We start from the raw sequence: 17,331 nt of genomic DNA on the forward strand, positions 1-17,331 counted from the left end.
TCACTCAGAATGATGTTCTCCAATTCCATCCATTTACCAGCAAATGATAACATTTCGTTCTTCTTCATGGCTGCATAAAATTCCATTGTGTATAGATACCACATTTTCTTAATCCATTCATCGGTGGTGGGGCATCTTGGCTGTTTCCATAACTTGGCTGTGAATGATGTGAATAATGCCGCAATAAACATGGGTGTGCAGGTGCCTCTGGAGTAACCTTTGTCACAGTCTTTTGGGTATATCCCCAAGAGTGGTATTGCTGGATCAAATGGCAGATCAATGTCTAGCTTTTTAAGTAGCCTCCAATTTTTTTTCCAGAGTGGCTGTACTAGTTTACATTCCCACTAACAGTGTAAGAGGGTTCCTTTTTCCCTGCATCCTCGCCAACACCTGTTGTTTATGGTGTTGCTAATGATGGCTATTCTAACAGGGGTGCGGTAGAATCTTAGTGTGGTTTTAATTTGCATTTCCTTTATTGCTAGAGATGGTGAGAATTTTTTCATGTGATTTTTGGCCATTTGAATTTCTTCTTTTGAGAAAGTTCTGTTCAGTTCACTTGCCTATTTCTTTATTGGTTCATTAGTTTTGGGAGAATTTAGTTTTTTTTTTTTTTTTTAGATATATCTGTAATTTTATTACAAAAATCAGTCTTTTGGTATTAGTTGGTTACAGTAGGTAGCAAGATACTTTGAGTGTGGTATAGCAGCTCTAATGTAACAGTTGCATTCCCTGCTTACTGAACCAAAATTTAAGTTACCTCAAATCCATCACATACATGTTACCTGCAGTCATTACTGACACAAATTTTTATACCTATACCTTTTAGGGAAGAACTGATGTTAAAAGAGGATTGATTAAATGTTGATAAGACTACAAATGTAGCAGTTTCTTTGTGGGCCTTTTTCTTCTCCTCACCCCTCCAATTACTTTGCTTTAAATAAATCACATTTTTTAGAGCTAGTCTGAACAGCAGCAGCACCCCAGAACATCATCCTTAGTTCTTGTTAAAAAGTAATGCCTGTGCAATGCGTGTTTTACACCACAGGCTACAGAATCATCACTTTAGTTTTAAACCCTTACATTAGAGTCCCATAAAAAATGAACGCATCCAGCAAGTTCTTCTGGATGGCGTTATTGCTGTACATTTGATGGTAGGTCACTTTCTCGGCTGTGTTTGCTTTGAAGGGATCTTCCAACATATCTCCAATATTCCTTTCTAATAGTGTCCTTTTCTTTAGCTAGGATTTCACACAACTCTAATGCTTTATTAAGAATGTCCTCTTTGTTGTCACATTGGTTTTCTAGCATGTCTTCATAGATATCCACTAGAAAGGCAATTAGGTAGGGGGAACTGTGACTTGGTTGTAAATCAAGTAATTGATTTAGCAGATTGGGATATCTGGAAAGGCCACGGTCTTGCAGAATCCCTTTCAAGTAGTTCCATGCACTTTCATTATGTGGGACTAGTTTGATCATTTCCAGAGTGTACTGGACTTCTCTCTCCAACACAGCACGATCATTGTAGCCAGTGGTATTAGAAATGACGAAGTGTCTTTGGTTCCAGACAGAGTTATTTCTCACATCCTCTTTGAGAAGTTGGTCTACATACTGCAGCTCATTATCCCAAAGTCTAAATTCCTGAATGACCCACTGTCGATGTTGCCAGGCATGGTAATTCTTTGCATCTTGATTAAGAATATCAGCAATAAACTCAAGCTCCTGAGATGGATCCTTTAGCCATTCCACTAACACTCGCCTATGGTGCCAAACTTGATAGTTTTTAGGCTGTTCCTCAATTATTGCAGTGATGTAGTTCATTTCCTCATGTAGATCCTTTTGAAGTGACTTTAAGAGAACCCTCCGAAAATGCCACACTGTATAATTGGCTGCATTTAACTCAATAGCATCCCGCGTGAGCTTAAAGGCTCGTTCACTTCTTTCATCACGCTGTAGAACAGCTCGGAAATAATCATAAACATCTCTAAATTTTTCACTGTAGATGATCTGGACCACTGGACTAGGACCATCATTCTGTGGCACCGGATCTATGTCAGCCCATTCTGGTCTGTCCCTGTACAGGACGTAAGTGGGAGAGTCCAGGCTCAGAAACCCGTCGTCCATAGGGGATCCCACTGCTTCTCCTGCCTCAGCCGCCATCTCTTCCTGCTGTGGCTGGAGTGGGGGTGGATGCGGCTGGGGCGGCGGCTGCTCCGGCTGACCGGGCTCCCCGCCTGTCGTAGCCTCCCCGACCCCCTCGGTGGCCGCCATCTCTCCTCAGTCCCCGGCGGAGGTGGGCAGAGGCCCCCGAGAATTTAGTTTTTTAAGTTCCCTATATATTCTGGTTACCAGTCCTTTGATGTATAGCTGGCAAATATTTTCTCCCACTCTGTGGGTGTTCTCTTCAGTTTGGAGACCACTTCTTTTGATGAACAGAAGCTTTTTAGCTTTATGAGGTCCCATTTATCTATGCTATCTCTTAGTTGCTGTGCTGCTGGGGTTTCGTTGAGAAAGTTCTTACCTATACCTACTAACTCCAGAGTATTTCCTACTCTTTCCTGTATCAACTTTAGAGTTTGTGGTCTGATATTAAGATCCTTGATCCATTTTGAGTTAATCTTGGTATAGGGTAATATACATGGATCTAGTTTCAGTTTTTTGCAGACTGCTAACCAGTTTTCCCAGCAGTTTTTGTTGAAGAGGCTGCTATTTCTCCATCGTATATTTTTAGCTCCTTTGTCAAAGACAAGTTAGTTATAGTTGTTTGGCTTCATATCTGGGTCCTCTATTCTGTTCCACTGGTCTTCATGTCTGTTTTTGTGCCAGTACCATGCTGTTTTTATTGTTATTGCTTTGTAATATAGTTTGAAATCAGGTATTGTGATATCTCCTGCATTGTTCTTTTGACTGAGTATTGCCTTGGCTATTCGTGGCCTCTTGTGTTTCCATATAAATTTCACGGTAGATTTTTCAATCTCTTTAATGAATGTCATTGGAATTTTGATGGGAATTGCATTAAACATGTAGATTACTTTGGGGAGTATCGACATTTTTACTATGTTGATTCTACCAATCCATGAGCATGGGAGATCTCTCCGCTTTCTATAGTTTTCCTCATCTCTTTCTTCAGAAGTGTATAGTTTTCCTTGTAGAGGTCTTTCACATCTTTTTGTTAGGTTTACACCTTTTTTGAGGCTATTGTAAATGGAATTGTTTTCATACATTCTTTTTCCGTTTGCTCATTGTTAGTGTATAGAAATGCTAATGACTTTTCTATGTTGATTTTATATCCTGCTACCTTGCTATAGCTATTGATGATGTGTAGAAGCTTCTGAGTAGAGTTTTTTGGGTCTTTAAGGTATAGGATCATGTCATCTGCAAATAGGGATATGTTGACAGTTTCTTTACCTATTTGTATTCCTTTTATTCCTTCTTCTTGCCTAGTTGCTCTGGCTAGGAATTCCAGTACTATGTTGAATAGGAGTGGAGATAGTGGGCATCCTTGTCTGGTTCCTGATTTTAGAGGGAATGGTTTCAGTTTTTCTCCATTAAGTATAATGCTGGTTGTAGGTTTGTCATATATTGCTTTTATAATGTTGAGGTACTTTCCTTCTATTCCTAGTTTTCTTAGAGCTTTTATCATGAAATGGTGTTGGATCTAAGGAAGACTTTTTAATATATAATATATTATATTATATTATTTATATATATAATATATATTATATTTTGAACTCAAGGCCTACACCTTGAGCCACTCCATCAGCCCTTTTTTGTGATGGTTTTTTTTGTGATAGGGTCTTGAGAACTATTTGCCCAGGCTGTCTTTGAACCACATTCCTCCTGATCTCTGACTCTTAAGCAGCTAGGATTACAGGCATGAGCCCCAGGCACTCAGCATTTTAATAATCTTGTCCCAAGCCAAAATGGGCTCATGTGGGTGACTGCACCCTCCCATTACTAAGGGTATCTGAAAATATATTGATTTTTTTCATAAGACATTAAGGGCAGTGGAGGAAGCAATTCCACGGGTTAGTAGTGTCCTTCTTTTATAAGAGTCTATGATTATACTTCCTTGAGTCTCAAAGTTCATTGACTGAACAAGTCAAAAGTAATAAACTAAAGGGGCTGGAGGTGTGCCTCAAATGGTAGAACAACTGCCTTGCAACTGTGAAGCCCTGAGTTCAAACTCCAGGACGGCCAAAAAAAAAAAAAGTAATAAACTAAAAATTATCTGCAATGATACTTCAGTGTTATAGGAGACAGAGAAATGGACATGCCTGGTGAATCTGGCCCAGTTATAGAAAGACCATAGAAACTACAGAAATGCTTCTACTTACACTAATACTACTATTAATCAGTGCAGCTATGAGGCACACCATCAACTGAGCACTGAATTGTTTCAGCAGACTACTGAAACAATTTTGTTTATTTTCATCAATATACACATCGTGTGCTACACTTCATGAACTGATTCTGGTTTTTTTTTTTTTTTTGTGGGACTGGGGTTTGAACTCAGGGCTTTGTGCTTGCAAATCAAGTGTTCTACTGCTTGACCCACACCTCCAGTCCCTTTTTTCTGATTATTTTGGAGATAGGGGTTCTAGTGAACTACTTGCATGGGCTGTCCTTGAACCACAATCTTGATCTCAGCCTCCCAAGTCACTAGGATTATAGGCGTGAAATACTGATGCCCAGCTTGGTTCCATTTTTAAGGATATGAAAACATCTTAAGGGTTGTGTATGCGTGTAGATTATATGAGTGCTCAGATATGGTCTTAGCCTTGGAAATGGATGACAAGGGCTTAGAGCAGCAGGATATTCTGATCACATTATCACCACAACACATTTTAGTGAGGAAAATGTTACTATGATGAAGATGGTGCATTATGCTGGCAGTTTAGAACTAGACTCTTACTAGCTGTTTGAGTATGGACAAATTGCCTTGCTGCTCTGTGATTCATGGTCCTCATTTGTGAGATGCAGGTTAATTCATTAATTGATTCAATAAATTGTTATCGAGGGCCTCCCATGTACAAGGTACTTTTCTAGGGTCTGCAAATGCAGCAGTGAAAAAAGTACCTGAACTTTGAATTTATTTTACCTGAATTGTTACTGGCCATTATTTCTTCACCTTTTTTCCTTCCCCTTTCTCTTTCTTCTCTCCTTCTGGGATTCTTATTTTGCATATACTGCTAGCTTGATAGTTCTCTACCAGGTGTCTGAAACTCTGTTCATTTTCTTCATTAGTTTTTTTCTGTTTATTAATCTCTGTTGGCCTATCTCAAGTTTTCTGCCTTTTTTTTTCTGTCAATTTTGCAATGAAAAAAAGAAGGAATGTAAGGTTGGGCAGTACTTTAGCAAGTGTGTGTGTGGAAATCTTTGAGAGGTGAGTTGAGAGAGGCTTGAGACAAATTTGTGAATATTTAAGGAAAAGAACAAGTGTAAAGGTGATCAATTTTACACAGGAATAGAAAGAACAGTGATGAATGTAAGGGTAAAGAAGGGGACAGATTACATGACAAGACGTTTTGGATTTTTTTTTAACTTGCAAAAGAAAGATAATGGAGAATTTTAAGAAGGACATGTTGGAATCTTATTTAGACTTGAAAAAAAATTGTAGTGATTGTAGAGTAGTAGATCATGGAATAAGATTCAGTCAGGGGGACTACTAAGGAGTAAGTTGTAAAATACTCCAGACCACACACATGATGGCTTGGGCTGGGGTTAGAGGTGGAGATGGTATGAAACAGTTAGTTCTGAAATGTAGTTTGGAAGTAAAGTTGGTGGGATTTACTGATAGATAGATTGGATGTGGGTGGTGGGATAAAGAAAGGAATCAAGTGATTCCTAGGATTTAGATCTAAGCAACAGGATGGAGTCATTGCCATTTACTGAGATGGGGCAGGCTTTGGGTAGGAAAAGTACAGAAAATTTGGCAGCAAGGTGAGACTAAATAATACTGTCAAAAGAAATGCAAAGAAATGTGAAATGATTTTTTTCTATAATAGTACTTATTGATGCTCAGCCAATTTTGACTGAATTGACTAGTAGCAGTCACCTCTTGTCATCTCATTGTGTTTCTCATAGGATACCTGAACATATTAATATTTGAGCAATGGGAAATGAAGTTTTTTTTTAGATGCATGTTTTTTTAGATTGTATTTTTGTGTATTTGTAGGTACCAAGTTTCAACCAAAGAACATTTAAAGCCTTATTGTTGAGAAAGAATGAGATTTCCTCTTTGGTTGAAAGTTAGATATTTTATATATATTTTTAGAAGCCAATACACAAAATTGTACATATTTACTGGGGATTCATATGTTATTTTGATAAATGCATATATTATGTAAAGGTTAAATCAGGGTAAGCATATTTATCTCCTCAGACATTTATCATTTCTTTATGGGGAAAAATTCAAACTTCTAGATTTTTTTTGAAATATACAATATATTATCATTATCTGTAGTCATCCTACCATACACTAGAACACCAGAACTTATTTCTTCTAGACAGTTAGATCATCATAAAATATCTGTTTGTTAAAGATGGTGGGATGTTGTCAGACTGAATTCTAGATTTGCTTGGAATCATAGGTTGGAGAAATAAGTTAATTATTCCTTAGGGATCTCCATAAACCAGGGTATTTGATGGGAATTTGTGTTACACCTAAGCTCTCCAGATGTATAACACAAAGGTTCTAGTTCTGAGGGCAGGCTTTATTTATTTATTTATTTTTAAGCTCATCGACAGTTGTTCTAAAACCTGGTACATCTGCAAAAAGAACCTTCATTATTTGGGCAGACTTGAATTTTTTCATGGAGAAGTGGGAGTACTTAATTATAGTTTCAACACCCATTGGCATACTGAGAGAAATTCAGAAGGAAGTCAGAGAATTTTGACAATTTAAGCCAAACTACTCATTCTACCTTAATAAGGTTATGACTTGATGTTTATTTTACCAGAAAGTATTCCCATAAGTATGGAGTAATTGGGCTTTATTCTATAGCCTGAAGACCAATATCCTGCACTTGGTGAAACCAACTGAAAAAGTGAATTCCAAAGATGGAATTTCTCCATGGAAAATATGTTGCTTACTGCCCTTGGTATTCACACCTAAGGCCTGTTGGCAGCTATTCCTTGGTTGGCTGACACAGGCATGGTGGTACATAAAGGCAGTTTCTATGGAAACCTGAACCCAAATACTATTGGAGTTATGAGATCAAAGGCAACATCTTAAATTGTTTGGAAAGCCCAATGCAGGTTTCAGTGCTTTATTGTTCTCCACAGAAAACAGTACAGTCAAGGCTTTGGAATGCTTTCTTCTCCAGGTGCATTAGCATTATGGGCACAAAATAAAATAGCTTGTTGTGAATTTACCTGTTTTAATTATTTTACCAGCTCTTTTATAACATTCATCTCTGCCAAAAAGAAAACTATCATCTTCCATTTCCCCCTTTCTCATCTTTATTTTAATAAAAGAAGGTAAAGACATAATACACACATAATATACTGAGCTTGTAAATTTGGTTGTAGGTAATGGTTCCTTCTCATCATAAATCATAGGTAATCTTTTCAGGGTACCATATTTTTCCACACACTTATTAATATATACAAATGGTTGTATTATGGAGGTAAATTAGTTCTTCCTATAAAAAAGTTTCTGATCTATAATAATACTCCCTTATATAAGCATAATATTTAAATGGATTCCATATTTAGTTTATGTGACACAAATTACATTATTACAAAGTTGGTAGAAATGAAAATGGAAGAATGTATTTGCTATGGATGTGTCTTCCCTAAGAGTATTTTTTTTTTGAAACAAGGTCTCACTTTGCATCCCAGATTGGCTTTGAACTTGAACTCATGATTCTCTTGCCTCAGCCTCCCAAGTGCTGAGATTACAGTTATGCACCCCATGCCCAGATTTGGTTTTTCTTCGTTGTTGTTCTTTCTTTCTTTCTTTTTTTTTTTTTTTTGTGGATCTTGGTTTAGACATATTTCTTCTGACAAGTTCCCACTTTCTAAAAGTCAAAGCATCTTGACTAATGATAATGAGAGATATTCTTCTTGGCTGAGGGAAATTGTCAAGATGAAAGATCTGAACATATTGCATTTGTTTGTGGGAATTTACATCCTTGGATTTGAGAGACATTTTACAGTCACCTGGATGCATTATGATGAGTCACAAAATATAGTGAGTCAAAAATCATCATACTCATTGCAAAGTAATTAAATAAAGACATGATATATTCTAACAATATTTATGATTTTTAAAATTTGTGTATAAGAACTGTGGACAGATTGGCAAACTTTCAAAAAATTTTCTATGAAGCATTTGTTTAACCACTTAGCTTAACTTCTCAGAGACTCTTCCAGAGCCAAACTAATCAAGCTACTAGACTGTGTTTACTGGAGTCTAGTTTTTGGAACTTTTCTTTAGGGAAAATTTACATCCTTCCACCTCACAGAAGTCATACCTTCTCTGTTTCTCCTCAGTCAGGCAGTTCTGTTCTGTCTCAGTTATGTTTCAGGCTACTAGATACTATTTACCTCTCACTGTTGCTTAATCTCTCACCTGTGGAAAATCAGGTGCCCACATAGAAGAATCTTCCTTGTTATACTTCTGTTTTCTCCTTCCCCTGCTACCAGAAAAGGACATTTAACTTTGAATTATGTTATACCTTAGTATGGAATTTTAACTTCTCTGAATGCTATGCACTATGTTAAAGTGAGTTATAAACAGAGTTCAAATAAAATTGGCCAAGTAGTGTTTACCATTTAATGCACAGAATCGTAGAATAAAAAACTATAGAGGCCAGGCACAGAGGCTTACACCTATAATCTTAACTACTTGGGAGGTGGAGACTGGGAGGATCATGTTTCAAGGGAAGCCTCAGCAAAAAGTCTGTGAGATCCCCATCTCAACCACTGGCATAGTAGAGTGCCTATCACCCTGGCTATGCAAGGAAGCATAAATAGGAGGATCACAGTCTGGATCAGCCTGGTCATAAAGTGAGACCGTATCTCAAAAATAACCAGAGCAGAAAAAGGGCTGGCTGTGTGACTCAAGTGGTAAAGCACCTGCCAGCAAGTGTGAGGGCCTGAGTTCAAACCCCAGTACCACCACCAAAAAAAAAGGTATTTGGGGGAGCATTTATCAATACTTTGACATCATTTTGACTCATTTTTACTCTCTAACAGCCTATTCACCAGATATGTAGTTCCACCCAGAATGAGAGAAAGTTCCAAATGATATTCTTAATTATTTTCTAATGGAAGTAATGTTTTAAAATTACCTACCATTGAAGACAATGGTCCCATAATGCATTTTATGAAGCATTTAGCACATGTCCATATACTTTGAGAGGTCTGTATATCAAATACACAAATAAATGTTTCTGGGTAACTATTTTTCTTTTTTTCTTTCTTTCTTCCTTCCTTCCTTCCTTCCTTTCTTTTCTCTCTTTTTCTTTTTCTTTCTGATACTAGAGATTAAACTCCAGTTTAATGGGGTTTTACCATAGCCCTTTTATTTCTATTTTTGTTTTTGAGATAAGGTCTCACACTGACTTTGCTGGGGCTAGCTTCAAACTTTCACTCCTCCTGCCTCTACCTCCTTATTAGCTGGGATTCCAGACATGTACCACTATTCCCAGCTTGGTCAATTATTTTCTATGGTAGGTGAGGGAACTAAGATCTAGACATATGAAGAGATTTTTCTCAACATAACCAGGCAGAACCAGTATAAGAACTCAGGTCCAATGACTCCCAACTTAGAAACTTTGATACAAGTTTCAACCTAATGTCTTGCTCACTGAGCTTCCTTGAAACTAGGGTTTCTGTAAGGAAAATGTCTGAAATGGACCACATTTAACCTGGTCTATTATATACAAGTAAAGCTGGAAAACTACCATTAAGAATAGTATCTACCTATATGTGTTAGGATGTGGGTGTGTGTGACAGACAGTGAGAGAGTGAAGGTAAGTGATTGTGGTGGCAGCAGTGTGGGTAGAATTCAACAGTAGATCATCATATTTTACCATTTTCTGAAACCGCTATTTTTCTTGAAAGACATTAGTCTAGGTTTGGCTTCAGGTTGCTGGAGGGAAGCATTTAGTGAGTATGGCAGGGACTGGTTCTTGTGGACTCATAAGAGTTAGATTTGACTAATGTCAAAATTTTCATAAGAGTTTAGATTGTCAGAGACATTTTGTACTCTATTTGTGAGCTTGATCTAGATAGCCCTGTTCCCTGTCTCTCATATAAAATCAGTGACTAAAAAGAACTTCTTTATTCCATATGGAAGACATAAAAAATACTTGAGTGGCAGAATGGATGGATGAAAATTTGTGAAAAGTCATTACTCAAATTTATATCGACATTTTCAGATTAGGCCAACCTGTAACTCTACATCCTTGTCTAAATCTTCAGACCTTTTAAGGGAAACATTTGCTGTTCTAAGATAAATTAATGAAGACAGAAAAAGCAGTCATATGTCCTTTGAAAGAATGGAATACAAGTGAAATGTATATAGCCTAACCAACCACACAGAAATAAAGAAAAATCTTTATTGCTTTGTCTTATGACTGAGTTAGAGATTTGGAGTCAAACCTGTCTTTGGTCAGATGAACTACTTACGGCTATGGATGTTGTAAATTTTCTCATCAAATAACCCTGGTCTTCTGCCTGGTGCCAGCCACTCGTAGAAGTTGGAACTATGAAGGTAACTAAGGTCAGTTGTATCTTCAGCTTTCTTACAGTCCAGTGGAAAGACAGTTTCATGAATAGCTAACTACAGTGCACTATAATAAGCAAGTTTTGCTAGTGGTATAAGCCAGCAGAAAGGCTGAGTTAATTGATATTATTTGGGGGGAATAGGTACAAGGAAGGTTTAACTGAGAGGTGGAAATGTAACAGTGTGCAGTAGACCCTTGGTATTGGAGGGCATATGGTTCCAAATAGGCTGCTGTTAAGGAAAACCCATGTGTGTTCAGGAAGCATAGACTTCAGTGTTGTCCTCAGGATGCTTGATATATTTTTCCCATTATCCTACCCAATTTCCTTTGTAAGATTATAGCTGGATATAAACCAAGTTCTTGGATAGTTTGGGAAAATAAAAGGCTGATATTTTAATTAAATTCAAAACAAAACAAGAATTTTGAAAGAAATTCAAAATTAAAAAAGAAGAAACTTTTGAAGCATGAAAAAGTCATTCTGAGAATGCTTTTTCTTTTGTTCATCACTAGCCATTTTCTTGTGAATTAAATGTGGATACACTTGCCTCCTTATAAGAGTATTGAAATGTCACCTCTTAGAATAATTTCTATTTTTTTGTAATGTTTAAAAAAGGATGTGTTGTAGATACAGTTGAGAAGGCAGGAAGATTTGGTTGCATGAAAATCTATACTCAGTTGTAAACCCAGTATCTTTCTCTCTTGATATTTGAAGGCAGTGGTGTGGGGAGTCCAGCATGTGGTGAATACAGGGATAGAGAAATGAAAGGATTTCTTGCTCTGATGCGTGGCCATTTCCCCTCCCACTCTGAGCCTTTTTTGGACTTCACTGAATTCCATTACAAACATTACTCTAGTGAGCCATGCAAATCTCTCTGTTTAAGAAAGAGTATTCTGTGCACACAGCCAATATGTCTTCTATCCTTGAGATGCTTTTGTGTAAGTAAATACCACTTCATCAAAATAAACATGTGTAATTATACCAGCTAAGTAACACCAACCTTTGAAAGCTTCTCCATGACCTGGATTACCAAGGCCAACTCTAATTTATTATTGTTTTAGCCAAAGTTTGTAGGAGTATGTGTGAAAGGGAGAATTTTCTTGCTCACATCAAAGTTTTAGGACATCAGGGATTATTATTAGGATTCATTTTTACAGAGGGGTCTCTAAGACTTCTGGGGAAAGTTCACTAACTGATCAACTAGCAACGGTAAAGAGGTTCATTGAACTGAACACTTGTGCTGTGTGTTCCTTTCTGAATGTGTGCTGTACTTAACAAAATTTCCACTAAAAAGTAGTGAGGTGAACTTTGGGATTGCCAGGCACCCAGGCCATTATTATTAGAGCATTTAAATAAAAAGAGACAAATATTGACTGTTAGCTTCTGGTGAAAATATGACTCATACAGTTGGAGTATGGCTCAAGTAGCAGAGTGCTTGCCTAGCATGTGCAAGCCCTAAATTCAAACCCCAGTATGAAAAGAGAGAGAGAGAGAGAGGGAGAGAGAGAGAGAGATTTTCATTCATTCATTCATTCATTTAGAGATGACTGGCAAGAAATCTTGTGATATTGTTGTTTGATTGTTGTTGGGGAGAAAGCTTTTGAGGATATCACTTACAAATATTCTTCAACATAGTACTAGATAAAAATGTCCTATGTTACATCAATGAGGGGAACCATAAAGATTGAAACAACAGTCTGCTCTCAAACACTCATATACTTGTGGATGGATGTTTATGTGCCAGAAAGAAAAATCCATGAAAAATGAGATATGAGAATTACTTAGAAAATGAGCCAGCATTGGGACAAGCATGACTGCTGGGAGAAAGAATGGAAGTGAGAGTAGCAACAAGAAAATTGGTTAGAGAATATAGAATATAGTCCAAGGACAAAATTACTCTCCAGGATTCAGTGAGACACATAAGTATTAGGGATCTTTGTTCTCAGGTTTCAATATCCAGTAATTCTTACCTGCACTGTGTAACTTTCTCTTTCCCACACTAGCCCTTCTCTCACAAGTGATGGGGAAATAGATGTCATATTCTTATTGTCCTCTGAATTGTCATCTCATCTTGGTTGCTTCTTAAAGTGGAATGACTTTAGGAAATAAGGTTTACATTTTAAATTGAAATAGCTAGTATATTGAAGGTAGACTGTTTAAGATATAAAGTGTACAAGTATAAATACAGAAGCACATTTAATAATGTCTTGTGATAATAATTCACAAAGGGCTAATATGCAAATAATTTATTTAAGGCATTGTATTAAGTTCTAAATTGGGTATAGGAAGTTAATACTCAGTGTCAACTGTCAAGAAATTTAGTGAGAAAAACTGATAAACTATTAACCTGTTTTCAGTTTTAGGATAAGGTGGTAGGTTTTGGGAGGTAAGTTGTTGAAGGTAGGCTAACTATGGTAGAAACAAAGCAAAATGAAACAAACAAAACTAACTGAGCAGTTGCTTATGTTTGGAGTTTGTTACAGCAAGGGTGGAAGGTTCTACTCCACTCAGTGATTTAGGGCCTGGCTCCTTCTATTCCATGCCTCTACCATCGAATAAGGCCTTGGAGTCCTCTCTAGATTCTCAGCATCTGGGTTTAAGTTAGGGAACAAGACTGCAAATGTCAAATGTCATTTTCCCCACATTCCAATGACCAGAACTGAGCCACTTGACCACTGATTACAAAGAAGACTGAGAAATGTCACCTTCCTGGATTCCTAGAAGAAAAACAAGGTGGGGAAAGTTTTCCAAGATGGTGACTAGACAGCAGAGGCAGACAGTGTGAGCTCCATGGATCAAGAATTTTGCTGAGATCCCAGAGCCACACTTGGAAGTAAACTATCCACCAAGAAGAGTCAAAACTCTGACACCGTGAACCCCCGGCCCGTACAAAGTTTCTCCAAGCCATGTTACACTGAGAAATAGGAGGGCTCCCATGCCACCAGAGACTGGCTCCAAACTTGCCTAGGAGATGCAGAACAACAGGTGAGCAAATAAGTGGCACGTGGTATTCCCACAGCTACACTTGGGATAAACCAGCATAGCCTCTTGGACAGACTGACCCCCACCACCACAAAACAAAACAAAACTGAATAACAAACAAGGAACTGAAAAGGAACATGCAGCAGAGGGGGCAGGGTGCTCTGAGCACATTGAAGAAAGGGGGAAAGGCAAGGAGCTGATCTCCACATGAACTTTCAGTAAACAAAGACTGGAGAAGCAGATGGGCCAACAGAGGGCAGATGATAAGCCACTGCACCAGAGAAGGGAGAAGGGTCAAGGAGCTGATCTCCACGCAAACTTTCAGTAAACAAAGACTGGAAAAGCAGAAGCACTGACAGTGGGTGGGTGATAAGCTGCTGCTTGAAATAAGGCAGATAGCAGTCCACAAAGCTTATCTCCTGAGCTAGTGAGTAACATCCAAAGTCAGATGACATTGCAAAATTGAAAAACAGTCAGCAAACCAGCATAACACGCTAACAGCAGAGAGCCAGCTGTCAGATCTCTGATCTTGCCCCAGAGAAAGGGAATGAAGCAAAGACACAAGGCCCAAATAAACCAACACAGCAAAAACCCAACTCCAAAGCAGGATGGCTAGTGGGCCACAGAGCTGATCTCCAGAACCTTAGGACAAACCTCACCTCACTGAGGGAGGAGCTGACTAAGCAGCTGCCACTGAAAGACAGGGAAAAAAAACCTGGCAAGTCTCCCCAACCACCTAGCGAGACTAAGACAGAGCTTCTGCCTAAATACCAACACCAGGATTGGATGCTGAAAGAGTAACACCAGAACTACTAAAACTGAAATTTTATTGTTCCTGAACATGGAATATATATATATATGTGTGTTTGTTTGTCCACCACCTCTCCCTATTGATTTCTTTCATTCTCTCTTTTTTTTCTTTCTTTGCTTTGTTAGTTTTACTATTGTAAATTAGCTAATACTAAATTACACACAGACCAGGAACAGAAACAGCACCAAGTGAAGCAATGGGAAGATGAAAAAGGGATGGAAACCATTCACCCCTCAAAAATAAATTAATGCAGGAATCAGAGGGAAATGAAGAAAATGGATACCCAGTTCCAGACTTCAACAAAACAAAGATAAACTATCCCAAGGAACCCAAGGATGCCCACAAGAACACTCTGAAAGAAGAAATCCTGCAAGTAATCACTGAGAATTTCATGGAGATGTTACTAGACATGGTCAACCAAAATGTATAGGAGGCACTCAAGAAATTATTAGACAACAAAAATAAAGAATATGAGAAAACACAAAAACCGAACTCATAGGAGCTCTAAATAAATACCAAAGTGAAACACAGAACACTGTAAATAGAGAGATAAATAAACTAAGAATGAAAATTGACAATATTAAAGAGGAAGTGAAACATGATATGGAAAACTTCAGAAAAAAGAATGAAACAGAAATACAAAACACATGGAAGGCCACTTCAGCAGAATAGAACAAGCAGAAGACAGAATCTCAGAAATTAAGATGAAATAGATATTAAAGGAAAAACTGAAGAGCAATTAGTCAAGCAACTCAAGACCTATGAAAAGAATATGCAGGAACTCATCGACTCCATCAAAAGACCAAACCTGAGAATCATGGGCATTGAAGAAGGAGAAGAGGTCCAAGCAAAAGGGATTAGCAATACATTCAATGTAATAATAACAGAAAATTTCTCAAATCTAGAGAAAGTTATGCCCATTGAGGTACAGGAAGCCTCCAGGACACCAAAGAGACTGATCAAAATAGAACTTCTCCATGGCATATTATCATTAAAACAACAAGCACAGAGAATAGAGAAAGAATATTGAAGGCTGTAAGAGAAAAAAACACAAAAACATACAAAGGTAAACCCATCAAAATCACAGCAGATTTCTCAACAGAAACCTTAAAAGCCAGAAGAGCATGGGGTGAGATCTTCCAAGCACTGAATGAAAATAACTTCAACCCTAGGATACTCTACCAGCAAAACAATCATTCAAAATAGATGGAGCAATAAAAGTCTTCCATGATAAGCAGAAACTAAAACAATATATGACCACAAAGCCACCACTACAAAAGATTCTTCAAGGAATTCTGCACACAGAAAATGAAAGCAAGCAAAACCATGAAAACAGGCAGTACCAAACCACAAGAGAAGAAAAGGCAAGAAAGTAGAGCGTAACATTGATTCAGCTGCACACAATCAAACACTTTGACAACAAAAACAACTAAATGACAGGAATCACCACATACCTATCAATACTAACACTGAATGTTAACAAATTTAATTCCCCCATCAAAAGACACCATTTGGCAAACTGAATTAAAAAGGAAGATCCAGCAAACTGTTGCTTACAGGAGACCCATCTCATTGACAGAAACAAGCACTGGCTTAGGGTGAAAGGCTGGAAGAAGATTTACCAAGCCAATGGCCCCTGAAAGCAGGCAGGACTAGCAATACTTATCTTGGACAAAGTAGACTTCACACTTACATTGATCAAATGAGATAAAGAATGACACTCCATACTAATAAAAGGGAACATACATCAAAAGGAAATAACAATTATCAACCTATATTCACCCAGTGCCAATGCACCCAATTTTATCAAACATACTCTGAAGGACCTAAAAACATATATAGGCTCCAACACAGTGGTAGTGGGAAACTTTAATACCCCCCTATCACCAACAGATAGGACATCCAAACAAAAAATCAATAAAGAAATTTTAGAACTAAATCACACCATAGATCAAATGGACCTAGCTGATGTCTATAGAATATTTCATCTAACTTCTGCACAATATACATTTTTCTCAGCAGCCCATGGAAACTTCTCCAAAATCAATCATATCTTAGGTCACAAAACAAGGCTCAGCAAATATAAGAACATAGAAATAATCCCATGCATTCTAACTGATCATAATTAAAACTAGAACTCAACAACAAAAACAACAGTAAAGAACATGCAAACAACTGGAAGCTGAACACCACATTGCTCAATGATCAATGGGTCATCGATTAAATAAAAGAAGAAATTAAAAGGTTCCTGGATGTAAACTAGTACAACCACTCTGGAAAAAAATTTGGAGGCTACTCAAAAAGCTAGACATTGATCTACCATTTGATCCAGCAATACCACTCTTGGGGATATACCCAAAAGACTGTGACACAGGTTACTCCAGAGGCACCTGCACACCCATGTTTATTGTGGCACTATTCACAATAGCCAAGTTATGGAAACAGCCAAGATGCCCCACCACTGACGAATGGATTAAGAAAATGTGGTATCTATACACAATGGAATTTTATGCAGCCATGAAGAAGAACGAAATGTTATCATTTGCTGGTAAATGGATGGAATTGGAGTACATCATCTGAGTGAGGTTAGCCTGGCCCAAAAGACCAAAAATCATATGTTCTCCCTCATATGTGGACATTAGATCAAGGGCAAACACAACAATGGGATTAGACTATGAGCACATGATAAAAACGAGAGCACACAAGGGAGGGGTGAGGATAGGTAAGACACCTAAAAAACTAGTTAGCATTTGTTGCCCTTAAAGCAGAGAAACTAAAGCAGATACCATAAAAGCAACTGAGGC

The 17,331-nt window shown here is 37.8% G+C and overlaps 1 protein-coding gene across 1 annotated transcript; it reads right to left on the bottom strand.

The window, feature by feature from the left end:
- Window positions 1-633: 633 nt before the first annotated feature.
- On the bottom strand, window positions 634-2,297 carry LOC141410955 (protein farnesyltransferase/geranylgeranyltransferase type-1 subunit alpha). Its single transcript, XM_074042028.1, has one exon. The coding sequence runs from the start codon at window positions 2,266-2,268 to the stop codon at window positions 1,132-1,134; it is 1,137 nt and encodes a 378-aa protein (XP_073898129.1). The 5' UTR covers window positions 2,269-2,297; the 3' UTR covers window positions 634-1,131.
- Window positions 2,298-17,331: the final 15,034 nt, after the last annotated feature.

The sequence above is a fragment of the Castor canadensis genome, chromosome 9 (assembly GCF_047511655.1).
Source record: "Castor canadensis chromosome 9, mCasCan1.hap1v2, whole genome shotgun sequence".
Taxonomy (NCBI): domain Eukaryota; kingdom Metazoa; phylum Chordata; class Mammalia; order Rodentia; family Castoridae; genus Castor; species Castor canadensis.

Bases quoted from the DNA above. Each gene is read 5' to 3' on its own strand.
- LOC141410955 (XM_074042028.1), bottom strand. From the start codon at position 2,268: ATGGCGGCCACCGAGGGGGTCGGGGAGGCTACGACAGGCGGGGAGCCC.